The sequence below is a fragment of the Pinus tabuliformis genome, chromosome X, assembly GCF_031772625.1.
Source record: "Pinus tabuliformis cultivar Carrire ecotype Pingquan chromosome X, CPIR1, whole genome shotgun sequence".
Classification (NCBI taxonomy): Eukaryota; Viridiplantae; Streptophyta; class Pinopsida; order Pinales; family Pinaceae; genus Pinus; species Pinus tabuliformis.
The window spans coordinates 1,402,564,297-1,402,588,871 of record NC_142308.1 but is presented as its reverse complement, the minus strand read 5'-3'; the positions used below and the strand labels follow the sequence as shown (position 1 = coordinate 1,402,588,871).

The 24,575-nt window shown below is 37.4% G+C and overlaps 1 protein-coding gene across 4 annotated transcripts; it reads left to right on the top strand.

Moving 5' to 3' along the window:
- Positions 1-1,725: 1,725 nt before the first annotated feature.
- On the top strand, positions 1,726-23,420 carry LOC149145268 (serine/arginine-rich SC35-like splicing factor SCL28). Of its 4 annotated transcripts, none has more exons than XR_016264104.1 (8): positions 1,726-2,113; positions 16,997-17,074; positions 18,646-18,810; positions 18,929-18,999; positions 19,181-19,220; positions 21,410-21,596; positions 22,157-22,482; positions 22,797-22,893. XR_016264104.1 is itself a non-coding variant. In XM_089446780.1 (7 exons), exons 1-7 carry the CDS (start codon positions 1,932-1,934, stop codon positions 23,121-23,123), a joined length of 741 nt encoding a protein of 246 aa, XP_089302906.1. In that variant the 5' UTR covers positions 1,729-1,931; the 3' UTR covers positions 23,124-23,420. The 4 variants fall into 4 exon arrangements, 1 of the variants encoding a protein (XP_089302906.1); XR_016264105.1 differs by having other exon boundaries at positions 21,410-21,630; XR_016264106.1 differs by lacking the exon at positions 22,157-22,482.
- Positions 23,421-24,575: the final 1,155 nt, after the last annotated feature.

Sequence of the window (24,575 nt, the reverse complement as noted above, 5' to 3'; positions counted from 1 at the left end):
AATTGTTAAAGAGGTGTAAATCTACAATTTTTTCATTCCATCCTAACTAGGGGTGACAAAGGCATTATCCTTAAGCAACTTCCATTAGCTTAGCAATTGTGACCCTCATTCTCAAACTAATAGTAAGCTATAATTTTTTGTTACTTACTTATACCTCTATTAGCTTAGCAATTGTGACCCTCGTTCTCAAACTAATAGTAAGCTATAATTTTTTTGTTACTTACTTATACCTCATCACTACATGCTTAGGCACCACAACTCACAAAATGGATAAGGAAACAAAGTAATCAATTTTTGGTGATCAATTGCTAATTTGTAATGTTATGATTCCAAGATGCAAACTGATTTAAACAAATTGCATTAATTAAGTGATGCAAGTGAAAGCAAGAACATAAATGAAACGAATAATGAATACTTTATGTACACAACAAATTAGAATGTTATATTGCTTGTATTACCATATAAAAGTCATATAAAAGAGATTGCCACAAAGGAAAAGTGAATCACTAACAACTTACACATGCTTTATATCATGCACAATATACATAAGATTCCATTTTAGTTACAAGCTCAAAACTTAGTGGCTAAAGTCAATTTGGTTACGTTAGTGCTCAAGGGGTGATTATTCATCTGCTTGGTATGCTGCGTTTCACTTTTGGCACATAAAACCTCTTGGTCTTCCCTAAGGACAATGGGCATACCTAAAACATGCATGGGGCACAGTGTGTGTACATGACCCACTAAGAGTGCATGTGGCTTGTCAAGTGTGCATACAATATTTAGAACACCATACACTTAGTTATTTTTGAGCCAAACATTGTTAATGAAAGATTACTAAGTATATTATTTGCTAGCTCTTACAATAAACAATATACATTTCTATATTCAAGTGCAAATATTTACTTAATTAAAAAAGATAGATATAGTAGATAAATGTTTTTTAACCTATGTAAAATATATACACAACCATGTTGTTCCTTACACATTGTCATGAGTACTACATATGTTTTATGTTTAGGTAAAAATATAAAAAATGATTTAAATAAAAAATGCCAAAAAGGAATGAATACTTGCCAAATACATAAAAAGAGTTCATTGCAGCTAGCAAAAGGTTCTTATTGCTCAATTAAGAACCGATTCGCATCAACTTCGGTGTGAAACAAGACGGTGGAAAAAGCCTAAAAAAGGTTGGGAAGAACAAGTGTGTACATTTTGCACATCTGGGGCATTGGAATTGGAAAAAACATTTCATTTTGGAATGTGATGCATTCAAAGACATGAGAGAAAGTTATGAGAATATGTTAGTATTAGTTTCTTGGCATTGTCTTTTCAGCGAGTAGATTGTTGGAAGGTTGGGCCAACACATCATCAATTTGAATAAGAAAAATTTAAATTGTAAAAAGCGAAAATCAAGGAATTAATGATCCACAAACTATTTTAATCTCATTGACATTAAAATATCATTTCATTTCATTTCATTTAAAGCTTGTATACACTATTGAACTTTGCATAAAAAAATTAAAAATGATTTAGATAAAAAATTACCAAAGAAAGAATTAGTACATGATTATGCATAAGTTTTGACCGTTAGTAAGCCAAACGCTAATGTATAATTAACAAATCAAAATTTGGAGATGGCATGGGTGAGTAACGTACAATCACCCATCTTGGGAGTGAGGTCGTCGATGATGGTGGTTATGATAAAGCCAAGGGAATGGAAAGAAATAAAACAAAGTCCATCACATGATCGTATTTAGAGGTCGAGGGCAAAAGAAATTGAAAAACAAATTTAGAGGCGAAGAAAGAGCGGGGTTTGGTTCTGTATAGCCATAGCAACCGAGAGCGCTAAGCTATCTGTGTAAATACTTGTTCAGAGACACTCTCTCATTTAATTCGTATCAAACAGTTCCAAGAGCCAGGAAGGAGTCGAAATGGGAGGAAACCGGAGCCGAAGCAGAAGCTACAGCCCCAGGAGGAGCCGAAGCCCTCCTCGTAGAAGACGTTACGAGGATTACAGGGAGAGGGATCAATACAGGGAGCGAGATAGGTTCAGAGACAGGCGCTCCACTCTTCCCACTGGCCTTCTGGTCCGAAATATTTCCTTAGACGCGAGGTTCGTACTTTCGTGTTTTCTTCTTATTTTCTGAGGTTTCATACTCATTATTTTTAATGAAGTTATTTTGACTCTTAAGTCTGCCATTCCTGGCTATACATTTTAGTCATCGAACAATGCTTTGGGTTTTCAATATATATTTTACGGAAAAAGGCTATTCTGGAATAGATTGTGGTTTTCCATATATTTCTTCCTGGGGTTTCATATAAAAATCTTCAGGGTTTGATAAATTTAGGGTTTGCCATAATTGCAGATATTTTGTTTATTTTAAGCCTTGGCAATTACAATGCCGTTCGGTATGCGACCACGTTGAGTGGATAGTGTTGGTTAACTGCCATTTTGCAGTGGTAGTTTGATTAGATTGAATAACTTGGCAACTGGCCCCTGAACTTAGGGGTTTGCAGTGGTAGTTTAATTAGATTTAATAACTCGGCAACCGGCCCCTGAACTTGGGGGTTTGCAATTTCTTAAAGAAACTTGCGGAACTACTTCAAGGGTAATGGTTTTCTTAGAGAACCTTGGGAGCTACTTTAAGACTACTACAATTTGCAGGATTTGAACATACTTGCTTCAATTTTAACAGACGGCAATTACAGAACATCATGCAAAATGGATGGTTTATTGTAGGAAACCTATCCCATTTTACTAACTAAAATGGACCTGATTGAAATAATATCGAAATTTCCCGCGAGTGTAAAACGACCATAAGTAGCGTTTGCTATTTTTTTTATTAAGTTTTCATTTTCAGTTTTACCAGGTTCTCCTGTTTCGTTGCCAAAGTGACTTAAGAGCGCTGTCAAGACATGAATGGTCTGTACGCGCTCGGTATGGTCCAAACTCTGAATGTTTGTCAAAAATACATTAGGTTTTAGCTTTTTGTTGTCCAAAAGGCTGTCAAAAATTACGTTAGGTTTTAACTTTCTGTTGCTAGTTATCCATATGCATTTCTGAAAAGCTTTTTGTTTCCAAAGGGTTGTCAAAAAAATATGAGGTTTCAGCAAAAAGGTTGAGAAGTTTGTGTATTATTTGACACCTATGTTCCCACCGAAATCAAAGAGATCATGCTCCTCACCGAAGAATTGATTGTTATCTGCTTTCTTCAAGTGTTCCATCTTAGCAACAAAATAACGAGAAACCAAATGATAAACCAGGATGAAGGATTGCAACGGGTTTTGGATTATTTTCGAGGGTTTCCTGTCAATGTGAAAGTTAAAAAACCCATTACTACCCCAAAATAAGTCAAAATCAGAATAATTAAGGAACTGAAGGAAATCAGAATCAGGAAATGTCAAGGAATGAATTTCTGGTAATGGGTATGGTAACTGTTCAAAAATGCCAGAAACCTGGGATAGAATTTTTAGGAAACTGCGTGAAACAGGCAAATTTGAAAATGCCAAGAAATAGATTTTTGGAACAGGAGTAAAATGTTTCAATTAAAATCTTTTATCTTTTGATAAAATTCATATTTTCTTTCAAATATAAAGCAATAGAATTAATATTTTCTTTCAAATATAAAGCAATAGAATTAATATTTTCTTTCAAATATAAAGCAATAGAATTAATATTTTCTTTCAAATATAAAGCAATAAAATTATAAAACACAATTTATAAATCTCAGCGCAAATGAGAAAAAGTTATTGCTGATTAAAGATTTGAACTTAATATTTGATGTTCATAATTCATAGAACATACATTTAAGGATTCAGGAAACACTATCATAATTGTCAAATTTCCTCATGGCAGTGTCACGACTATATCATTGGCTGGATGGCTATTTAGAATTTTAGATGATGCAACAAGATCTAGATAGTCATCATCATTAGTGAAAGTTCTACCCTCAAAATCGTGAATTTTTGTAGCCATGGTCTGTCTTCATAACTAGTTCTAGCCTTCAAATAAAAGAAAATGAAAATTATAAATTGTATTTCAAGTTGCCTTAAAAAAAGGAAAAAATAAATTTTGAAACTTAAATTTTGCGTCCAAAATGTAAGGTTGGCTCCAAGCGAGCCCAGCCCAAGGAATGTGTCCATTTGGGCTCCTTTGATCACTAGAAAGGCCATTCAGCCTCCTCTGTTGGGCAAAATTCGGATCACAAAAGGATATCTTCTGAGGCTATTTGGAGGACAAATTCAAGGCTCTAGAAGGATGAATCTGAGGAAGGACGAAATCTGAGGCAGACCTAATTCTCTGGGGAAGGCTGAAATTTCTGAGGTACAATAGACCAAATTTCCGAGGCAAATTGGGGGCAGTTAGACCAGGGTTGACCTGGGTTTAGTTACTGGATAAATGTCTCTAAGAAAAGGTTGCTGGGTTTTTCCCCTGGTTTGGTGTTATCCTAGGGTTTTTCCCCTGGTTTGGTGTTGAAGCTTTTCTTGTATAATTAGTTAATTATCAGTTAAGGAAATAATTGAAAAATCAACAAAAACTATAGAAATTTTTGATATTCCTAAGGTGAATGCACAACAGTGCACTGGGTCTTGGATAGACGGTGATCGGATGTGCTGTTAAGGCACTCCTAGATGTTAAGTCACTGGTTCAGTTCCCTGACCTATTTGGGTGTTATTCATGAACATGACCATGATGTAGCTTCACCAATGCTGAACTTACAAAAAAAGGGTGAATGCACAATGGAAATTTCGCCTCTTCTAGGCAGTACAATGGATAAAAGATATCATAGTGACTTGATAAGTTTTAGCCCTCTAAGGAAATCTTATCATGCATAAACCAGATATGAAATGTCAATTTTACAGCAGTTATAATGGTAGTAAAACAGCCCTTAATTTCTTTAATATGTCAAATTGCTCAACAAGATAGTCCTTTACTTATGTCAAACCAGCAAAACAATTCTATAAATAATGGTTCATGAAGAACGTACATGACTAGAAATCAAATATGCAATTTGTATAAGTTGTAGAAAGCTGAACATTTCATTAATATGCACAAGATGTTGTACATATCGTAGCCTTATCACAAGGCTAGTATCCACTAGCTTTGCAAAACCCTAGGAAGAGAATAAATAAAAAACAGAGCTTAACCAAGAGCTCCAACATGCTTTAATTAATTAAGCAGGTCTTCCAAGCCAAGATGTATTCTCCTCTTCTTCACCAAATATATCTAGAGTTTGACCTCAATACCTTAATCTTAATTCTTCAAGGGATGAAACCCTAATCCTAGATTTCAAGATGCACCAAGAAGATCAAGAAACCTAAGAGATTCAGAGAGAGAGAGAGAATGATTGAAGATAGAAGAATTGAGTGAATCATGAATGTCTTCGTCACGAGTCAACTTTAATATCTCACTGGCCCAACAATAGAATGTAGGTCCAAGCCCTTGTAAGCAATTTGCATTAAACTCATGTAGGTCAACATAATTGAATTGCTCCACTCCAAGGATACATAGGTCATGCTCCAAGGTGATGTAAGGACTCTAAGATGATGTAGCTACAAAAGGTGTGTTAATTTTGGTATGTTCTATGCTTAAGAGCAATTTACTTCAAATTTTCTTATTAGCCCAATATCAATTTCCAGAATAGCAATGACATCAGCATGATAGTTAAATGCAGATAGAACATAAATATAACAGTAGAAGACAAGCCAAGACAAGAGGACACAAGATGTGACACCAGCCAGGGACAAACCCCAATGTGGGGAAACCCTTGATCAATTCTTCTTATATTCTTCAATAATTCAGCATAGAGAGAGAGAGAGATAGTACATTATATAAATCTGTAATTTTATGACAGCAGCAGCAAAACCCTAACCAATAAAGTCAAATTTGGTTAAACATGTTAAATTTGACCTCTAGACAACCCTGGTCAATGCTCAGTCAACTTGGCCTCCAACAGCAAGAAAAGGCAGCCCAAAACAGTCCAAAATATCCAGTGAAACTTCAGTCAATTTTGGTCAAACTAGCGGTCAGCCTTTGACAGTGAACGCTAGTCAAAGTATGGTCAAAGAGAGGTCCAAACAGTTGTTCAGAAATGTGGCCTGCCAAGGAGAGGCAGCCTAACCCATTCCGCAGTCAAAGAGGAGTCCACTCTGGTCAAAGAGACTCCCCATAGTTTTTGGTCAACCTAGGTCAACGTTGCCCTTATCAGAATTTGCGTCCTCCTCCTTCACACGTGTGAGAGATATGCTCCTCCAACACATACCCAATCAAGCTAGGAGAGAGAAGAATGTGAGATGAGATGAGTGAGATTATGCCACAAGGTCTCCTCCTTTTATATGCCACGTTGAGGATATGGTTGGGGTGAAAATCACTGTTTTGCTTGCTAGCCGACCTTGACAAATTTTCAAGAATACAAATAAATTCATATCTCCATGAATACATGTCAGAATTAGATGATCATTAGATCAATCCTACACCTCTCGGAGAGAGGAATCCAAGAAAAATATCAACTGCCATAAATGAGGTGACCCATATGGAGTTTGGCCCTAGTTGCCAATTTTAACACTCCCTCTCAACTAGGGAGAACTCCATCTGTTAATCCATTTGTCTGTTGGTACTATCTCTGCCATCAATGCAATGCTTTGCACTGCTCTGCTGAACTATGAAGAAGAAGAAGTGATCGAGAATGTATCATACCATTCTCTACTGACCCGTCCCATATAAAAGAGAGTGTCTCATACCACTCTTACTGACCTGAAGTTAGTTCCAATGAAGAGAGTGTGTCATACCACTCTTATTGATTTGAAATCAGTTCCAAAATAAAGAGTGTCTTGTACCTCCCTTACTGACTCGAAGTCAGTTCCAATTGATCCCATATCAATATCATCCTAGCGTAGGGAGTACGGTAGTACGCGATGCGTCCATCAACAGTACTATGGTCCCTATTCTCATTTCCCTATTGATTGGCCATATGAGAGGTGTTGTCGCACAAAGTGTTTAGGCAGCGCGACAATGCTCAGAGTAAGGGCTGTCACTCTAATGCTTACTTCGTTTAGACTCTCTCCTAGACAAGTCCCCAGGGGAATGGATGAGGGTAGCTTGTGGAACACGGGCTCTAGGAGATTTTAAAGATGAACAACTTGATGAATTTAAAGCAAGTCTCGGTCAATTAAGATAGATAGACTAAAAATAAGACACAATCACAAGAGATAACTAAATAAAACAAGTTATCCAGAGAAAACTTATAAATGTGGCAAAGCGACAATTATGAACAATTAATTGTAAAATGCCCAAAACTTTAGCTTGCAAGATGATCTAGTAAAATTAATCATCTTTCCAACAATCAATATGATTTACAACATTTGTTGCACCTTGACCATAAAAATCATGAAAATTTAAGATTTAGCACTTAACACTAGAAACACCAAGGAATTTTAAATTAACACTTTAATTATTCCTTAGGCAATTGCTTTAATGGTAAATGAAGAAATCAAAATCTTTTAATGTGACAGAAGTAAAACGAATCAAAGGGTTAATAAAATAAAATTTTAATGGGCCATAGGCCACATTAAAATTTTTAATGTGAAAGCGCAAATCCCTTTAATTTATTTCATTTTTTAATTTTTAGATTTTTTTAATTTTTAAAATTTTAAAATTTTAGAATTTATGATTTTCTAGTTTTAGTTAATTTTTTTTTGTTCTTTTTAAATTTGTTCTGAAATTTATATTTTTTTGAATATAAATAAAATGTCAAAATCAAAATCATAAATAAAAAATAAAAAATGAAATAAAATCAAATCAAAATATTAAAAATGAGAGTCAAAACAAAATCAAAATAAAAGAAAATGAATCTAACTAAAGTTTCCAAAGAAATGAAATTGGATTACATGTATACACTAACCTAAACCCTAACAGAACATTAAAAAATATAAACAAATAAAACCCCAAAAGAAAACGTTGAACGTGTTTCTGTTTTGTTGTGTATGCAAGTTTGTGGCAGCGGCAAGGAGAGGAACGCGATGAAGGGAGCCACGGGCAGGGCAATGGAGCTCAAGGAAGGCAGGGCTGAGGCAACATTTGGATGTGCGGATCGAATTAGGAATTGCGCAGACGTAGCTATGGCAGCGACAGAGGGAGAGTTAGCGGGTGAGGGAGCTGCAGGTTGATGGTAGGAGAGAGATCGCATGATGGAGAGGGATTCGCAGGTCGAAGAGTGAAAGGATGGCTGCGGGCTGGATGAAGGGTTAAGGAGTGAGGAGTGTGTGAAGAAGAGGGTGACGCTTGAAGGAATGACGCAGCAGGAATGTGGAAGGAGCATCAATGGGAGAAGCTGCGGATAAGGGTGAGTTGCATGCAGAAGGTTGCGGATCTGAGTGATGGGCTGGAAGAGGGTACGCAGAGATGGATATGAGGGTTTGGAGCAGCGACAGACAGATGGAGAGGAGAGAGCTCGCAGGATGGAAAGGGATTTGCAAGTTGAGGAGTAAAAGGATGGCTATCGGCTGGACAAAGGGTTAAGGAGTGAGGAGTGCATGAAAAAGAGGACGACGCTTGAAGGAATGACGCGACAAAAATGTGGAAGGAGCAGCGATGGGAGAAGCTGCGGACAGGGGTGAGCTGCACACAGAAGGTTGCGGATCTGAGTGATGGGCTGGTAGAGGGTACGCAGAGATGGATGTGAGGGTTTGGAGCAGCGACAGACAGATGGATGGAGTTGTGGGCAGCGGAAGGGGTTTGCAAGTTTTTGGAGAATGCAGGCAGGTAGGCAACAAAAGGTTGTTGGTCCTGTCGAAAATTTTTTGCAGCTGAGAAATTGAAAACCCCAAGCAGTAGACAGGTAGCCAAAGAACTGAAGAGAAATTTCCGAATTAAGATGTTATACTTCTGCTTCAGATTTATCAGTGAAACCCTTAAAAAATAAAATTATTTCCAGATCTAAAAATTTAAAAACCCTTGCACTACAAAAATCTGGATAGTATCCCTGCAAAAATGATTGAGGCCAGATCTTACCCTCTAGGGCCTATTTCTGGCTTCAAATCAAACTTCACCTTCAGATCTGCAACCTATACCTGAAAACAAAAACAACTAGAACCCAAATATACAAAAAATTAATAAAACATCAAAAAACCAAGTCAAAAAACCCATTTTTTTTTTTTACAGATCTATGTATAGGAATGGTCGATCTATTAGATCTAAGGAGTGTGAGTCCAACTCCTCTCCCAGATTTGATAGTCTAAGGCTCTCAACAGCCAGATTTATCAGTTTTGCACATAAAAAATTTAAATTTTTAAATTTTAAAGGAGGTGCTTAGCTCAAAACCTTTCATGCATCACCAGTAAAAATCATACGATAAGCCCGAGATTAAATTAAGCTAGGCTCTTCAAAAAACACTGATCGTGAGTTGGCTGGTCCAAGTGAAAACTTTCCCTAACACTTGAGGACCTAAAAATCAAGACTTTCTTGCAAATATCAATTTAGCCATCAAAATAGAGCGAGAAAATGATAATAAAATTCAGTTAAATAGAGATAGCTGCTAGTACATTCAAAATTTAAAATATCACTTAAACCCCAGTGACTGAGCAAGATACTTGTATTCAAATCATTCTTCAAAAGCTATCATCAATGGGTAAAAAAATTTACGCATGAAAAACGACACATCTTACGGTATTTCCATGAAGAGTAACACCGAAGAAGATTAACCCCAAAGTCTTTCTTTATTATTAAAAAAAGATTACACGAGAGCTTTTCGCTTAGCACATGACTCAAAGGTTGGATGAATTGACTGATGAATGACTTCCTATTTAAAGATAAATCCTCCAAAGACTAGTTTGAGTGATCCTTGTCAAAGCAATCTCGATTGTTGATGAGGCTTAAATTTTCTTTTAATCTCATCCGTCGAAATATTAAATTTTCGAGGAAATTTGAATTTTTCAATTAAATGAATTTTAATTAATTTCTTCAAAATTTTGACTTTGACTTAACTCCAGGGATCAAAGGCTTAAATTTATCAAAATAATTAATTTACCTTAGTCCTTGGACCTCTTAAAATTTAATTTTTAAGGACCGATGAATTTTGCTTTCGGAGGATTTAAATTTACCTAAGACCTAGAAATAATTAAATTTCTGGCTTAGGATTTTAATTAATTTTTGGCTAGAAAATTTAATTAATTAACTTTGAAGGGGATAAATTATTTTTCCAACCGTAAAGACACTTTACATCATAATTTTCATATTTTTTACATCGTAAGGGGGAAAACCCATTTGTAGAAGACCCTCAAAGACTACCCATTTCTGCGACACAAATATAATCCAACAACCCAAGCAATTTGTAATAAAATAACCTAACCAAATAGTTAGGATTATTCCCAAATCACTTTTACGTAGAGTTGATCTAGAACACTAGGACTCGCCTAAGATCCCAGTGACAAAATCCATTCCGGCTTTGGGGTAAGACTGAAGGAAAATTGTGCTGACCATCCGAGAATGGATCAGTGAGGCAAAAAACTTCCTGGAATGTAGATCGTCACCAGAAAAGTAGGTTTACCTAGTCAATTACATACACGACACGGATCTGCTGAGATTATTTACATTATACACATGCAGAAATGGTTTACATAACATCTTGGAAGTGAAACTGATGATGAGAGTTGTACGACACAAACACATCGATCAGGCACTATCTCTTTTGCGAAAAAAGGGGGTGTACTGCTATGGGTCGTTGACACGTAGTGGTTAACAAGAGGTTCTTCCCATGAGTCCTAGACTGCATGGGTGGGATGTCTCAGCAGGAGAAGGATGAACTACTCATCCTGCCTACATGTCGACACAAGGTATCACAGGGGAAGGTTGAACCACTCACCCTGTACACAACAAACCACTAGGGGAAGCCTGAACCACTAATCCTATGGTTGCTCATCGTTCCAAGAAGTACCCCAAGCCCCCCGGAGCTCCCAGAGCTTAATGTACATATCATCATACGGGACCCTCATAAGAGGGTTTCTCCATGACTCTTAGTTGTTTTCGGAAAGTCAAGAATTTGACCTTTCCCAGGGGCTTCTTCAGAATGTCAACGACCTGGTCATCAGTCCCAATATGATGGAGCCTTATTGCTCTTTGTTGTACCATATCTCGGATGAAGTGGCACTTGATATCGATGTGCTTGGAGCGATCATGAAATACGAGATTCTCTGATAAACGAATCCCTCTTTGGTTGTCACAGAGGATCACGGTAATATCTAATGTTTGTCCAAACAATGCATTGAAGAGCTTCCTCAACCAGACAACTTCACAGGAGGCCATACTCGCAACAATGTATTCGGTCTCACCAGTGCTCGAAGTCACCGACTTTTGCTTTATGCTCATCTAGGATATCGAAGCAGAACCCAAAGAGAAACAACACCTGAAAGTGCTCTTGCGATCCACCACACTGCCTGCCCAATCAACATCGGAATAACCATGCAACCTCACATCTCCGGCAGTGTATCTCAGTCCATGAGTGATTGTGCCCTGAAGATATCTCGGAAGATTCTTGGCATCAATCCAATGTGAGTGATGAGGCTCAACCATATATTGGTTCAACGTGTTGGCTGCAAAACATATATTCGGACGGGAGTTCACCAAGAGCATCGGTGCTCCTATGAGTTGACGATACTCAAAAGCATTTCCCAATACAGGTCCGACAACACTACCGCATAACTTCCTGAAGCTAAGCTCCATCGGGTTAGTCACATGCTTGCAGTCCACCATCCCAAATATTTCCAATATCTTCACCACGTATTTTCCTTGAGATAGGAAAATTTCTCCTACATTTTGCAAGAGCTCCAACCCTAGGAAGTAGTGCATCAGTCCTAGGTCCTTCATCTCAAATTCAGAAGCCAAATCCCTCTTACATTTGTGAATGAGAGGCTCTGTACTAGTCAAAAAGAGGTCGTCCTCATAAGGTACCAGTATGAGAGGTCTATCATCCACAACCTTAAAGTAGTGGTTTGGATCGACTTCACTCCTAGTGAATCTCAACTTCATCAAATAGCTATCAATCCTTTCACACCGAGCCCAAGGTGCTTGCTTTAAATCATAGAGTTTTCTTCAACTTGCATACATGAGATTCCCGATCATGAATCTCAAGCCCTCGAGTTGTTCCACATAGACTTCCTCTTTAATCAAACCATGCAAGAACGCGGTCTTGACATCCATCTGATGTAGGTTCCATCCTTGTGAAGCAGCAAGGGCTATGATTGAGCGGATGGTGGTGTATCAGGCAACAGGTGCAAATATCTCATCATAATCCACACCTTCCTTTTGAGAGAAGCCTCGAGCAACAAAGCGAACCTTGTACTTTTCAGCACTCCCATGAACTCCATGCTTGATTTTGTAAAGCTGTTTCGAGGTGACAATTGATTTGTCCTGGGGTCTGGGGTCTGGGGACCACATCTCAGACATCATTCTTCATGATGGACTCATATTCTTCATTCATAGCATGCTTCCATACTTGATGCTTCACGACTTCTTTGAACGATGTAGGCTCGTTTTGAATGTTGGTGTTCATAATGGTGAAGTATCTCTGATACCTGGTCGGCTTGCGTTCACGGAAAGTTCCTCTAGGTGCAATATGTCTCTCGGCATCTGCAAGAGTCTCCCTAAGCCATGAGGGTCTCTTCCTAGAGGAGGAGGGCTCTTGAGGAGGAGGATCAATAAGATCCATAGGTTCTTCAACATTCGACATCGTTTCATCTTCTTTTTCCTTCGGTTTCCTAGTGTCAGCTCTTTATCCTTCCTTGGAATAGGAAGATTGTTAACCTTGCTAAGAGCCATATCTTCGTCAAAGGTAACATCATGACTTATCTCAACTTCCCTTTGACCAGCCACATAAATTCTATAGCCCTTAGTATTTTCGCTATAGCTCACAAAGATTCCTTTGTTTCCAGATGCACCCAATTTGCTTCTCTTCTCTTTTGGACACATGAAAATATACGGGACTTCTAAAAATTCTAAAATGAGAGGCATTGGGTTTCTTACCAGTGAACATTTCTTCGGGAGTCTTGGAATCCAATGCTTGTTGAGGGATCAATTTTGAACATATACGGCGGTATTCGCAGCTTCGGTCCATAGAAACTTCGGAAGCTTTTGATCATGGAGCATGGCACATACAACTTCCACAATCGTACGATTCTTCCTTTCAGCCACACCATTTTGCTCAAGAGTGTATGATGTTGTGGTCTTCCTCTTAATGCCAACTTCTTTGCAAAAGTCACGGAACTCATTGGATTCATACTCGGTGCCATTATTAGTCCTTAATATCTTGATTCTGTTCTCGGTTTGATTTTCGATCAAGGCTTTGAAGTGACAGAACCAGGTGAACACTTCATCCTTCTTTTTCAAGAAGTAGATCCAAGTCTTGCAAGAATAATCATATGTAAAAGTGAGATAATATAGATATCCTCCCAAAGATTTTACAAGCATCATACCAAATATGTTGGAGTGGACCAATTGCAAAATATTAGAGGTTTTGCTATTACTTTAGGGGAATGATCCCCTTTTAAGCTTTCCTTCGACACATCTCGAACATACACCTTCATGCTTTACTCTGAACTCGGGCATCCTGTCACCATCTGTCTCACATCAGGTAGAGCCTTATAATGAAGGTGAGCAAACCTCTGGTGTCGTAGTTCAGATTGAAGAGATGTGTCACAAGACATGACCCCCAATGGACTTCCTCCAACTTGATATAAAGAATCAACCTAGCACCCAAGAGTAAAAGCATCTTTAAAATTCTTTTTCCAAACACCTACCTTTACGTCAATGAATGCCACCTTTGTCTTCCATTGCCGAAATAGACACCAATTTCTTCTTGAGATCAGGTACATATAAAACTTCTTGCAAATGGATTGTGTTACCCTGATTTAATTGAAGAGTAACATTCCCTACACCCTTTACGGGATAGGTGGAGTTGTCTCCAAGAATAATCTCCAAGTTTGTCTCCTTCTCTATTAGATTAGAGAGAGCTTCCTTGTAATTAGTGAAGTGCCTTGAGGCACCACAATCAATAAGCCAATTTCCCAACAAGTTGGGAGGAGTGGTAGTGGAGAGGGCCGATATAAGATAATATTCATCTTGCTTATTGTTAGCAACATTTGATTCATACATGGAGTTCCTTGTTTTCTTGGAGGGTTGACTACTTGATTTCCCGCAATCCTTTTTCCTTTGCCATTGAACCTGCCATTCATTTGATTGTTGTTGAAGTTGCCCTTGGAGTGATTTTGATCATCATCATGTGATGTGTCCTTTCTATTCGGACACTTTGTTGCATAGTGGCCAAATTTTTTGCAAACAAAAGATCTTCCCTTCCTTCCACACTTCGATTTGGGCTTTCCTTTGAAATGACCTTTAGACCCAACATTTTTTCTCCTTTTGGCATGAGAGGAGAAAGCAGTGGGGTTGCCTTTGTTTGAAGGCATTTCTTGCTCCACCATACTTGTCTCTTCTTGAATGCATCTCGACATCAATTCTTTAAACCCCAGAATCTGATCATTATTGAGAAGAGTGGTTCTAAATATATACCATTTAGATGGGAGCTCTCCAAGGGTAGTGATAGTTAGTTCCCTGTTAGGAATGACTTCTCCAATTGATAGAAGATCATTCTTGATCTCAGTGATCCTTAAGAAGTAGGATTGGATGTCCTTGTCCTTGCCCTTCTTAATATCCTTCAACTTATTTTTGAGGAACAAAACTTGATTTGCATCACTAGCTTTAAACAAGCTTACCAATCTGTTGTAGATCTCCTTGGAGGTGTTCAACTCGGAAATGTAGGCCCCACTAGATGCTTGTCAATTGAATCTCAGAGAATTTTCTTTGCTTTGACTTCACCCTTAGTGTACTTGTTCTTTGTGGCAGCCGGTGCATTTGATGGAGGCTTTGGGATTTTACCCCTCACATAGTCCTACACTTCTTGTTCTTCCAATGTCAGATCAATAGACATCTTCCATCCGTTATAGGCAGATTTCTCACGGAGCTTGTCTTTGGCTAGGAAGTGGGATGAGGAACCCATGAACCCTTTTGTCCTTTCCTTTTGTCTTCGGTGATTGCTCTTTCACTCTTGCTTGGGCTTTGTCTTCACCTCACCTCTGATACCATGTTAATTTATGGTATGTTCTATGCTTAAGAGCAATTTACTTCAATTTTTCTTATTAGCCCAATATCAATTTCCAGAATAGCAATCACATCAGCATGATAGTAAAATGCAGATAGAACATAAATATAAACAGTAGAAGACAAACCAAGACAATAGGACACAATATGTGGCACCAGCCAGGGACAAACCCCAATGCGGGGAAACCCTTGATCAATTCTTCTTATATTCTTCAATAATTCAGCAGAGAGAGAGTGAGATAGTACAATTACACAAATCTGTAATTTTATGACAGCTGCAACAAAACCCTAACCAGCAAAGACAAGGCTGGTCAAACAGGTCAGAATTGACCTTAAGTCAACCTTAGTCAACTCAGCCTTCAACAGCAAGAATAGGCAGCCCAAAACAGTCTGAAATACCCAGTCAAACTGCAGTCAATGCTGGGGCAGATCTGCGGTCAACCCTTGACAGTCAACGCTGGTCAAAGGGTGATCAAAACAGGTCAACGTTTGCTGTCCAGAAATGCGGCCTGCCTAAGAGAGGCTGCCCAACCCAATCTGCAGTCAAAGAATGCTCCTTGCTGGTCAACGCTGCCAAAACTGTTCACCTGCACCTCAGTCAACCCAAGTCAACGCTTCCCTAACCAGATTTGCATCCTCCTTCCCACGTGTGAGAGACCTGCTCCTCCTACGCATACCTGATCAAGCTAGGAGAGGGAAGAATGAGATGATGAGATGAGTGAGTTTATGCCACAAGGTCTCCTTTTATATGCCATGTTGAGGATAAGCTGGGGGTGTAAAACACTGTTTTTCTTGCTGGCTGACCTTGACAAATTGTCAAGAATACAAATAAATTCATATCTCCATGAATACATGTCGGAATTGGATGATCATTAGATCAATCCGACACGTCTCAGAGAGAGGAATCCAAGAAAAATATCAGCTGCCATAAATAAGGTGACCCACATGGAGTTTGGCCCTAGTTGCCAATTTTAACAATTCATCATGGACAATCTTTCGTGCAACTACCCATTTTAGACCATCTAGTGGCTAAACACACATCATGTTACCTTAAATCTCATGAAGCACCTGCAAACATGTTGTAAACTCTTTTAGAGTAACTTTTTGTGAAATGTTAAATTTTAAATAAGTTTGTGATAGCACCAAAAATTTCCTGGAGATATTGCTAGCCAATAGAGATGTGATCTGTTTATGCTTGCAAAACTACTTTATATTAGAGATCCAAACCACTCTCTAGAAATCGGTACCTTTATAAAATTTGACCTATATGTTTTGGTTTGCCACAATAGTTGTAGTTTCCTTTTTGTCGCTTACAATGCTTCACCTTAGGTGAAATCATGAAATGAGAAGCTTCTAGTTTATTATAGTTTCTTCTAGTTTTAATTCAACTAATCCAATGCGATTTTGAGACCATAAACACATTTCTTTTTGACTATCCTACACTAAATGGGGTTGGAAACCATCTTGAACAAATCCTGAACCCCCATCAAAGATAACATCTCTACTAAATCCAAATTTATTAAACTTAGTATCAAATAGACTTTATACCATAAATTCATTACATAGCCAATGAAAACACATTTCTTGCTTCAGTCATCTTCCTCACATCTCTCAAAGATGACATCTCTACTAAATACGAATTTGTTAAACTTAGTTGGTTGACTCTATGGACAATGAAATTTGCATAATGCCACCTAGACTTAACCAAAGGTTATATGGTTATTTATGAATTGTTATGAAAATCTATTGCCTTATATTTGAGTATAATACTTGATATAAATGTTTTTGTAGATTATTTCATCTTTTACTACTAATTTGGTTTGGGTAACAATGTTTGTTTTTGTTTCACAGGCCCGAGGATCTTCGCATCCCATTTGAAAGGTTTGGACCAGTAAAAGATGTTTATCTTCCCAAAAATTACTATACAGGGTATGGTCATCTTGTTTATTTTAGATATTAGTATTTATGCTTGATTATAACTTTTGAGGTTTTAGCTTTATGAAGGATTGACTGTGTTCATGTTATGCATTAAATGGAAATTTATATGAACATCTAATGTTATTTGTATCAGTTCTGATTTTATGTGAGAACATGTTTTTTTAGAATTATATATTGTTTTTTAGTATATTTTCATGGTTTTACTTGCCTTTGTAATAAAAAGCATATGTAGTTGCTAAAATTATAATGTTAAGAGTGTTATAATTTCTTTATGCAAAAGGGCCATAACCAGGAGATCTTTATTAGCAGGCCCGATTAGTTGGGGGTCAAATTGATTGATATGTCTACACCATTACCCTATATATGCAAAAAAATTGCCCTTGTGCAGGTGTAAGGCCCTTAGTAGACATCATTATACTTGTTGCAACCCCAATCCTCACTATCCCCTACTGCAATGGATCCTAAAATTGTAACATGCTTTTAAATACCATATTCACCATCAACATGGACATTTTCACTGGCTTTCAAGGCTGCTTCTATGGACATATCATATATGTGAAGATGCCATTGAATGCAAAAAGGAAGAAGTTGAGAATATGCAGAAGATTTGCAAGAAACCCTTCTCGAGTTGAAACAATCACAGGCTTGCAAAAACACATTCTGTACTTGCAAACCATCACTATGCACCTTCAAAATTTTACTCCTTAAACTTGCAATAACACCCTACAGGACTGTCTTCTTTAGAAGGCTGATTTTGTTGGAAAAATTGTAGCCATGGTCGGTATTTTCAACATATGAAGAAATAGAAAATTTGAATTTATACTATGCCTCCTAAATTGCTCAAGTTGGCCTCCTATTGTTCAAGTCGGATGGGCCCCTTGGAGGAACCCTTTTGACCCCTTTGGAAAACTATAAATATGAGAGACTCTCCCTCTCATTTGGTGCATTGATCATTATTGTTTTATCTCTGTTCTAGCGGAGGAAGGAGATGGAGGACACTGAATTTCATAAGGGAGGCTTGGCACTTGTGGATGCTCTTAATTTCTGGTTAGATGTTATCTTGATGTGACATGTTCCAGAAGTCGGCCCAGTATAATATTCAAACATATAAAAAAAATAATAGCCCAGTATGGATGAGATGTGTAACATTTCTTACATTTGTGGATGTCATCCCTAGTAAACCCATTTACCATAGACTGGTGCCCTTCATCTAGGGGGATTCAAATTGGGCACTTGTTGGTAATGAAAGATGTCTAAGACTCTAACATCCATGTTCATAGATCAAAATAAATAAAAATAAAATATGTATTGTAAAAAAGAAAATTGAAGGAAGGAATATCAAGCTTTAACTCAGGGTCTTTTAAGCACTGAGAGTCTCAATTATCGCTATTGGTTCTTAACAGATCAGGAGTTGAGATTGATCTACTCTATTAAATTATTTAAATTTAATGGTGAACTAAACCATGCTGATTCTTTGTTAGCACAGTTACCCGAGGTTAGGAGCTCCAATGTAACATACTTGTCTCACTGAGATTTTGTTTTTCTTCTGTTGTCTTGTGCAGTGAGCCTCGGGGTTTTGGCTTTGTGAAGTACAGGACTCATGATGATGCTGCAGAAGCTAAGCGCCATATGAACCACCAGGTAATTGGTGGACGTGAGATATCTATTGTCTTCGCAGAAGAGAACAGGAAAAATCCACAAGAGATGAGAGCAACCGCAAGAGTCAGGTAGAACTTTGTTATAGAAATGTTCTTTTTCTAAAGAGCCACGGTTCAGGAGGCTTTGACAGTTTGTTTTGATTCATTGATTCCATGTGTTTTTGCAATGTTTTATGTATGTCTATAGGTCTAGTAGATATCCTGGAGGTGGCTCCCGAAGGCGCACACCACAACGGTCTCCAAGGCATCGATATCATTGTAAGCATGCTTATGAGATTATTGTTATGCATTAATTGTGTGACCCATGGATCTAGGTTTGTGCTTTAATTCAATTCAATTTGGGAAGGGTGTTCTTTGAGAGAAGAAGTGGGAACTCAAAGTGTTCTTTGAAAGAATAATCATTTCTTGCATGTTCTAATGCACTACTCTTTTTGGACAGCCTATTCACGCTCACCGACTCCGCCCAGACGTGTCTTAAGGTGGGAGTATTTGTTACAGAGTTCATGCTAAGTTATAATTACACCCAGTTAGATGAAAATTCAGTAATTTCTTAAATTGGCATATCCAATATGTTGTTAATTTTGTGTAATTCATTTTCATGATGTAAACTGTTTCGAGGAACCTATGTAGTCATTCTTTTCTGTTAGTGGTGGCTCTTTTCTTTTATTTTTTCTGGGGTCAGCTTTTTAATCATAAAACTCTGCTGCCATGCTTGTCATTTGCATAAACTTCCCTTGGATATGTTCACCTCAAGTTGAACAAATGTTCAAGAAAATTATCTGTTGTTCCTATGTAGCACATTGTGTTTACATTATTCACGTTATTTTTACTGTTTAGTTCTTGGTTTCTTCCTGAACTTGTAGGATTTTTATGACTCGAGCTCATTTCAAAATTACATGTCATTTGGTTGTTATTTCCCATGGGGCTGGTTTTCGTCTATGAACTTGTTTTTTAATGGGGTTGGAGCCAAAATCTGTTATTGGATCCTGTTTAGCAATTTGGACTTTTTAGACATAGATCTTGTTACTGCCTACTGATTTTAAGAGCCGTCTTCATTGCATCAAAAGTTCTTAAAATATTCAGTTTTTAACCAATACCTGTCTTAGTATGTTTCATTCTATCAGGTAATTTTTAATTCTAGTCTAAGCTGATGCTTAATTTTTTATTTAATTCATTCACTCAACCTGAATACTTTTATGGTTGACACGCTTCTGGTTCTTCTTGATCCATGGAACTAACAGTTAGAAGGTTTCTCCTATATTTTGAGAAGCAACGCAAAAATGTACTAGTTGAGAATTATATCAGGATTATGCTGTCTTACTGAGTGCAAGAATCTGAAATTTCATTTGTTATTGCAAGTTCTCTTCTTTTACTCCCAGAAACAGTCTACGTGAAGACTTACATTACAGTCCATTTCCAAAAGGAGTATTTGATAGCTGCACGATGTCAAATTTGAAAATCTTGTTAAAGGTTGATCATTTTTTGATTTTATTTTTTCGTTTGAAATTTAACTATTGCAAAGGTAAGAGAGATTTCTACTTATCATTTGTTAGAGCAACTCTCAGATCAAACCTAATATATAAGTTTGCTTAAAAAATGAATTTAGAGAGCAAAATTCATTTTTTAAGCAAACTTCCTGAAAAATCTCAAACTGACTGTTGGTGCATGGTAATTCCAAGGTAAGCTTCTAGAGGCATCTCAAACTAATCACCGAACCAATCTAATCCATGCACCAAGAGTCAGTTTGAGATTTTTCAGGAAGTTTGCTTAAAAAATGAATTTTGCCTTACCCAAGATCAGCTTTGAACTTAGAATCTCCTTGAATAAATAAATACATTAACCTTGCACTCATATATGATGGCACAATGTCATGACCTTTTCATACGTACTTTGCTTATAATTTTGGACTTATGCTAGCCACAAGGAATGTTTGCATTGGTCTGTGCTCTCTGAGCATGGTCCAGTAATTGCTCCCTACAAATGTATATAAACAGGATATATTGTTTCTGTTTAATGATTCTAGGTGACTTACTATGTGAACAATGAAAATTCTGGAGTTGATTACAACTCACAGGACACTAATGGTTACTGGCTACATTGCAATTCCCAAAATTCTCTGTCTATTTGGAAATAGTTTTTAGTGATCAATATTTGCAAGGGATGTTGATCTAAACAGGGTAGTTCATTTTGTGGCATTGCCTCAGTACTTGGTCATGCTGGGAATTTTCTCACTATTCTTTCCACAATCATTAATTGGTTTAGAACTGCAATTGTTTTTATTCTTCTAGCTGGGCAGTCTGTTTTTCCCTTGATCCTTAACAAAACAAGCCTTTATCCTCAAAGTTTCTAATTCGGTGTTGATCCCAAGTCTGTTTTATTTTTCCTTTTAGTGAACTAAAACCAATATCCACAGTTTCTAATTCTTTGTGGACTCCATACATCATTTGGGAAGTGTCCATCACTACCGTCTCCATACCAATTCTTTATCCACTTGGATGAGGTGTTGCTTGAAAGTGGACGTTGTGCTTTCCTCATCAATCCTGTAGTATTTTCATTTTTACTCCCATTTCACGATGGATCATCCAATCAATCCCATCGTTTCAGACTATCTGTTGCTCATGTTCACGCCAATTCTTTTGAGTAACATATTTTCTTCTTGTTCATGCAGATTACCAAAGACAAAAGAGACATCTTGCTTAGTGAAATTCCAGATTTGTGACACTTTCTAAGAGGGCAAGCACTAGTTGTTGTTCACGCAGATTACCAGAAAGAAAAGAGCTACCCTGCTTACTGAAGTCTGAAGTTGTGAGATTTTATAAGATGGCAGTCCAAAGTTATTCGAGAAGTATTCATTAGTAATGATCTTCAACAACCGTAATCTTTTGAATTGTGAGATGGCTCCTAAAGTTTTGCATGTTGACTTCTAAGAATTTCTTGGTTATTGAGATCAGTCCTCTGTTGTAGTCCATCTTTCTACCATATGAAAGAGAGTTCAATTTTGGTTGTAAAATCTTCTCAAATAGATATTCTTCAGTCCCACACTGATCGTCATTTTTTGATAGGTAGTAGCAGCAAAGTTAGTGGGGTTTCCAATTTGTACGTTTCAGAATCTGCTTGTTCTGATAAGTTTGAATAGTCCCAACCAATAAGCTAACTAGTACATAGAATTGCCAGTGGAACCAAACAGAAAACAATTGATAGAAAGGTGAAAATACTTGATGTGGTTGCGACGAAATTGGATTCCATGCCAAATAACCTTCTCCGTTGAATTGCAATTAATTTCTTTGAACAGATTTTTGAGTTGTTTCCTACATTATGGGAAGTCACCAGCAGGTTCGTTAGTAACAGATAATATTTCTTTAATATTGATCCTATGCTCTGTTTCTTACGAATATTTTGCCCTTAACTTTTGCAGTTTTTAAATAATTCAAAAGTATGAAATCTGAAGCTGAGAATTTTTAGGAAAGATGTCCCACTGTTGTTTCCCTCTGTGCTATGTTTTTTATGGGCAATATCAACTTCAGTCTTGGACCTGCCCTCAATATCATGCACCTATGGTCACAGTTTAAGTTGTGCAGAGCCTGAGATACAGTGCCAAGGTGTGCTGGCCCATTTTTCAAAAGAAAGGATCTAATGTAAAGCTAGTATTCTCTCAGTCATTAAAGATGGTCAATCTTCTAATGGTCAGCCAACTCTAACTGGAGACAAGTTGCCAACAAACTAGTTAACTTCCAGATGCTGGTAACCCTTATTTCACTTGCCTCAAGTTCATAGAATGTGGTTGCTATGAATCACCATATAATTTTCTTCTAGGTATGGAATTAGATATGTTGGTGTATATCCACAATAAGTATTAAAGTGGAGCATTTCAATATGATGTTAGGAAACATAGCTATGGGCAGGCCCTAATTTGTAGAAATTAAAACATTTTCAAGCTAGCTTATTCAGCAATAATTGATTTGGACTTTAAGGCCCTATTACGTGAATTTAAGAGTATGATTGTTAGCATCATAAATTTGTTCATTTGTTCTGAGTTATGGTGATTGCATTTGCAGAGGTCATACGCCTCAAGAAGATGACTATTCAGAGGGAAGGTCTGTTTCACCCATTGCTCACAGTGCATCTAGGTCTCCTCAAGGCTATCGATCTAAAGCTGTGGCGACTCCACCGAGGACTTCAAGTCCAAGAGAGAATGGAAGAGGTGTATTAAGGAGGCAAAGTCCTGGTGCAGGGTCCAGGCTAACAGGTGATGTTATAAAATAAAGAATGGTCTCTTCAACTCAATTCTTGCTGTTTTGTATGTAGAACTGACTTAAACTTTTTTTTTTTTCAATTTTGATTTTGATGGTGATATGTTTATTTTTGCAGTCCATGATTATTGATTCATCATTTCCAGCTTGTTTTGTCAAAGCCTTGAACAGTTTGACAAGGCTTGTATAGTTGCTGTCCATTGATCTTGGACTATCCAAACGTTCAAGAAATTTTGGATACAAGGCGTAGCTTACACTTGATGGTGTAAAGTATTGTACTAGGATTACCAATACTGTTACTCTGCAGAGTAGGATATTTTGATATGCTTGAGTTTTTTCCCTTTGTTTTTGGGATGACATATTTGGATCTTGTAGCCTTAATTCCCAAACTAAATCAGTATATCTTATTTAATCTACCGTTTCTCTTTATGAGCCTTTGTTATGGGTCATTATGGTTATGTTATTGCGCGAAGAGCATATTTATAAATTCTGATATTGATGCAGGAGTAGCTAAAAGCTGTTAGTGTAATAATAAGTTCAATTTTTTGTTTTCAAGGTTTTTTTAATGAGTTAAATAACACCAGGTTCAATTTTTTCTTCAAGGTGTGGTTATATTTTTGTTGTCTAGTTTTTCACTTGCATTGTTAGGCTTATTATTATACAGCTTACTAGGTTTCACTTATACAGATTGAGTGGGTTTAATGGTTAAACCTGCTGTAGGCTTTAGCAGTCAAATTGCTGTATGGAGGTGAGCCCTTTGTCCCACTAACAAGGGGGTTTCATACATCAATTTAGTGTCTGGTTTGGCCATGACCTTAAAATTAGATTTTTAGGATTAATAATTTTTTATGATTAGTGGAATTGGCAACTGAGGTGATTATTGTTATTATCATCATAACATTCTTGTCTAATTCCTTGAACACCATTAATTCCATGAACACCATTGTTTTTCTTAATATGGCTCAGCATACCTCAGACTCCAGAGTAATGCTGTGGTGTGTGCAGAAGCATGGCTGTACCCTTGTTGAGATTGGGTGACCTCTACAACTGCACATTTTGGTTTTGAAATTGTGACTTCCCAGAGTCCCAAAGTACCTGAGCAGGGTTGGCTAACCAACTTTACTTTGCCAGCAGGAGGTCTTTGGGCCGGCTTACCAAGTTTGCCAATAGGAGTAAATCCAAACAGTAAATAGTGCTACATATTAGGGCCCAAAAAAGCTACGAACTAATAGTTTGTAGTCACGAAGCTCTTATAAAATGAAACTTCCAGAGAGACTAAAACCTCTCAGTATCAAAAACACAGGGATCCTAGACACAAGACTTGCAACACGACATGAGCGGGAAAAACCTGTACAAAATTCTTCCCAGTTAGCTGTCATTAACGAAAAAACCGATAAAAGGAAATTATATTCCCTTCTCTTGTCGGTATATCCTTGTATAGGAGCTGTTCTTCCCAGATAGCTGTCAATAACGAAAAAACGATAAAAGGAAATTATATAATATATTCCTTTCTCTTGTTGGGATATCCTTGTATTGGAGCTGGGTGGGGAGTAGGTCATTAAAATAGTCTGAATGTTCTTACCA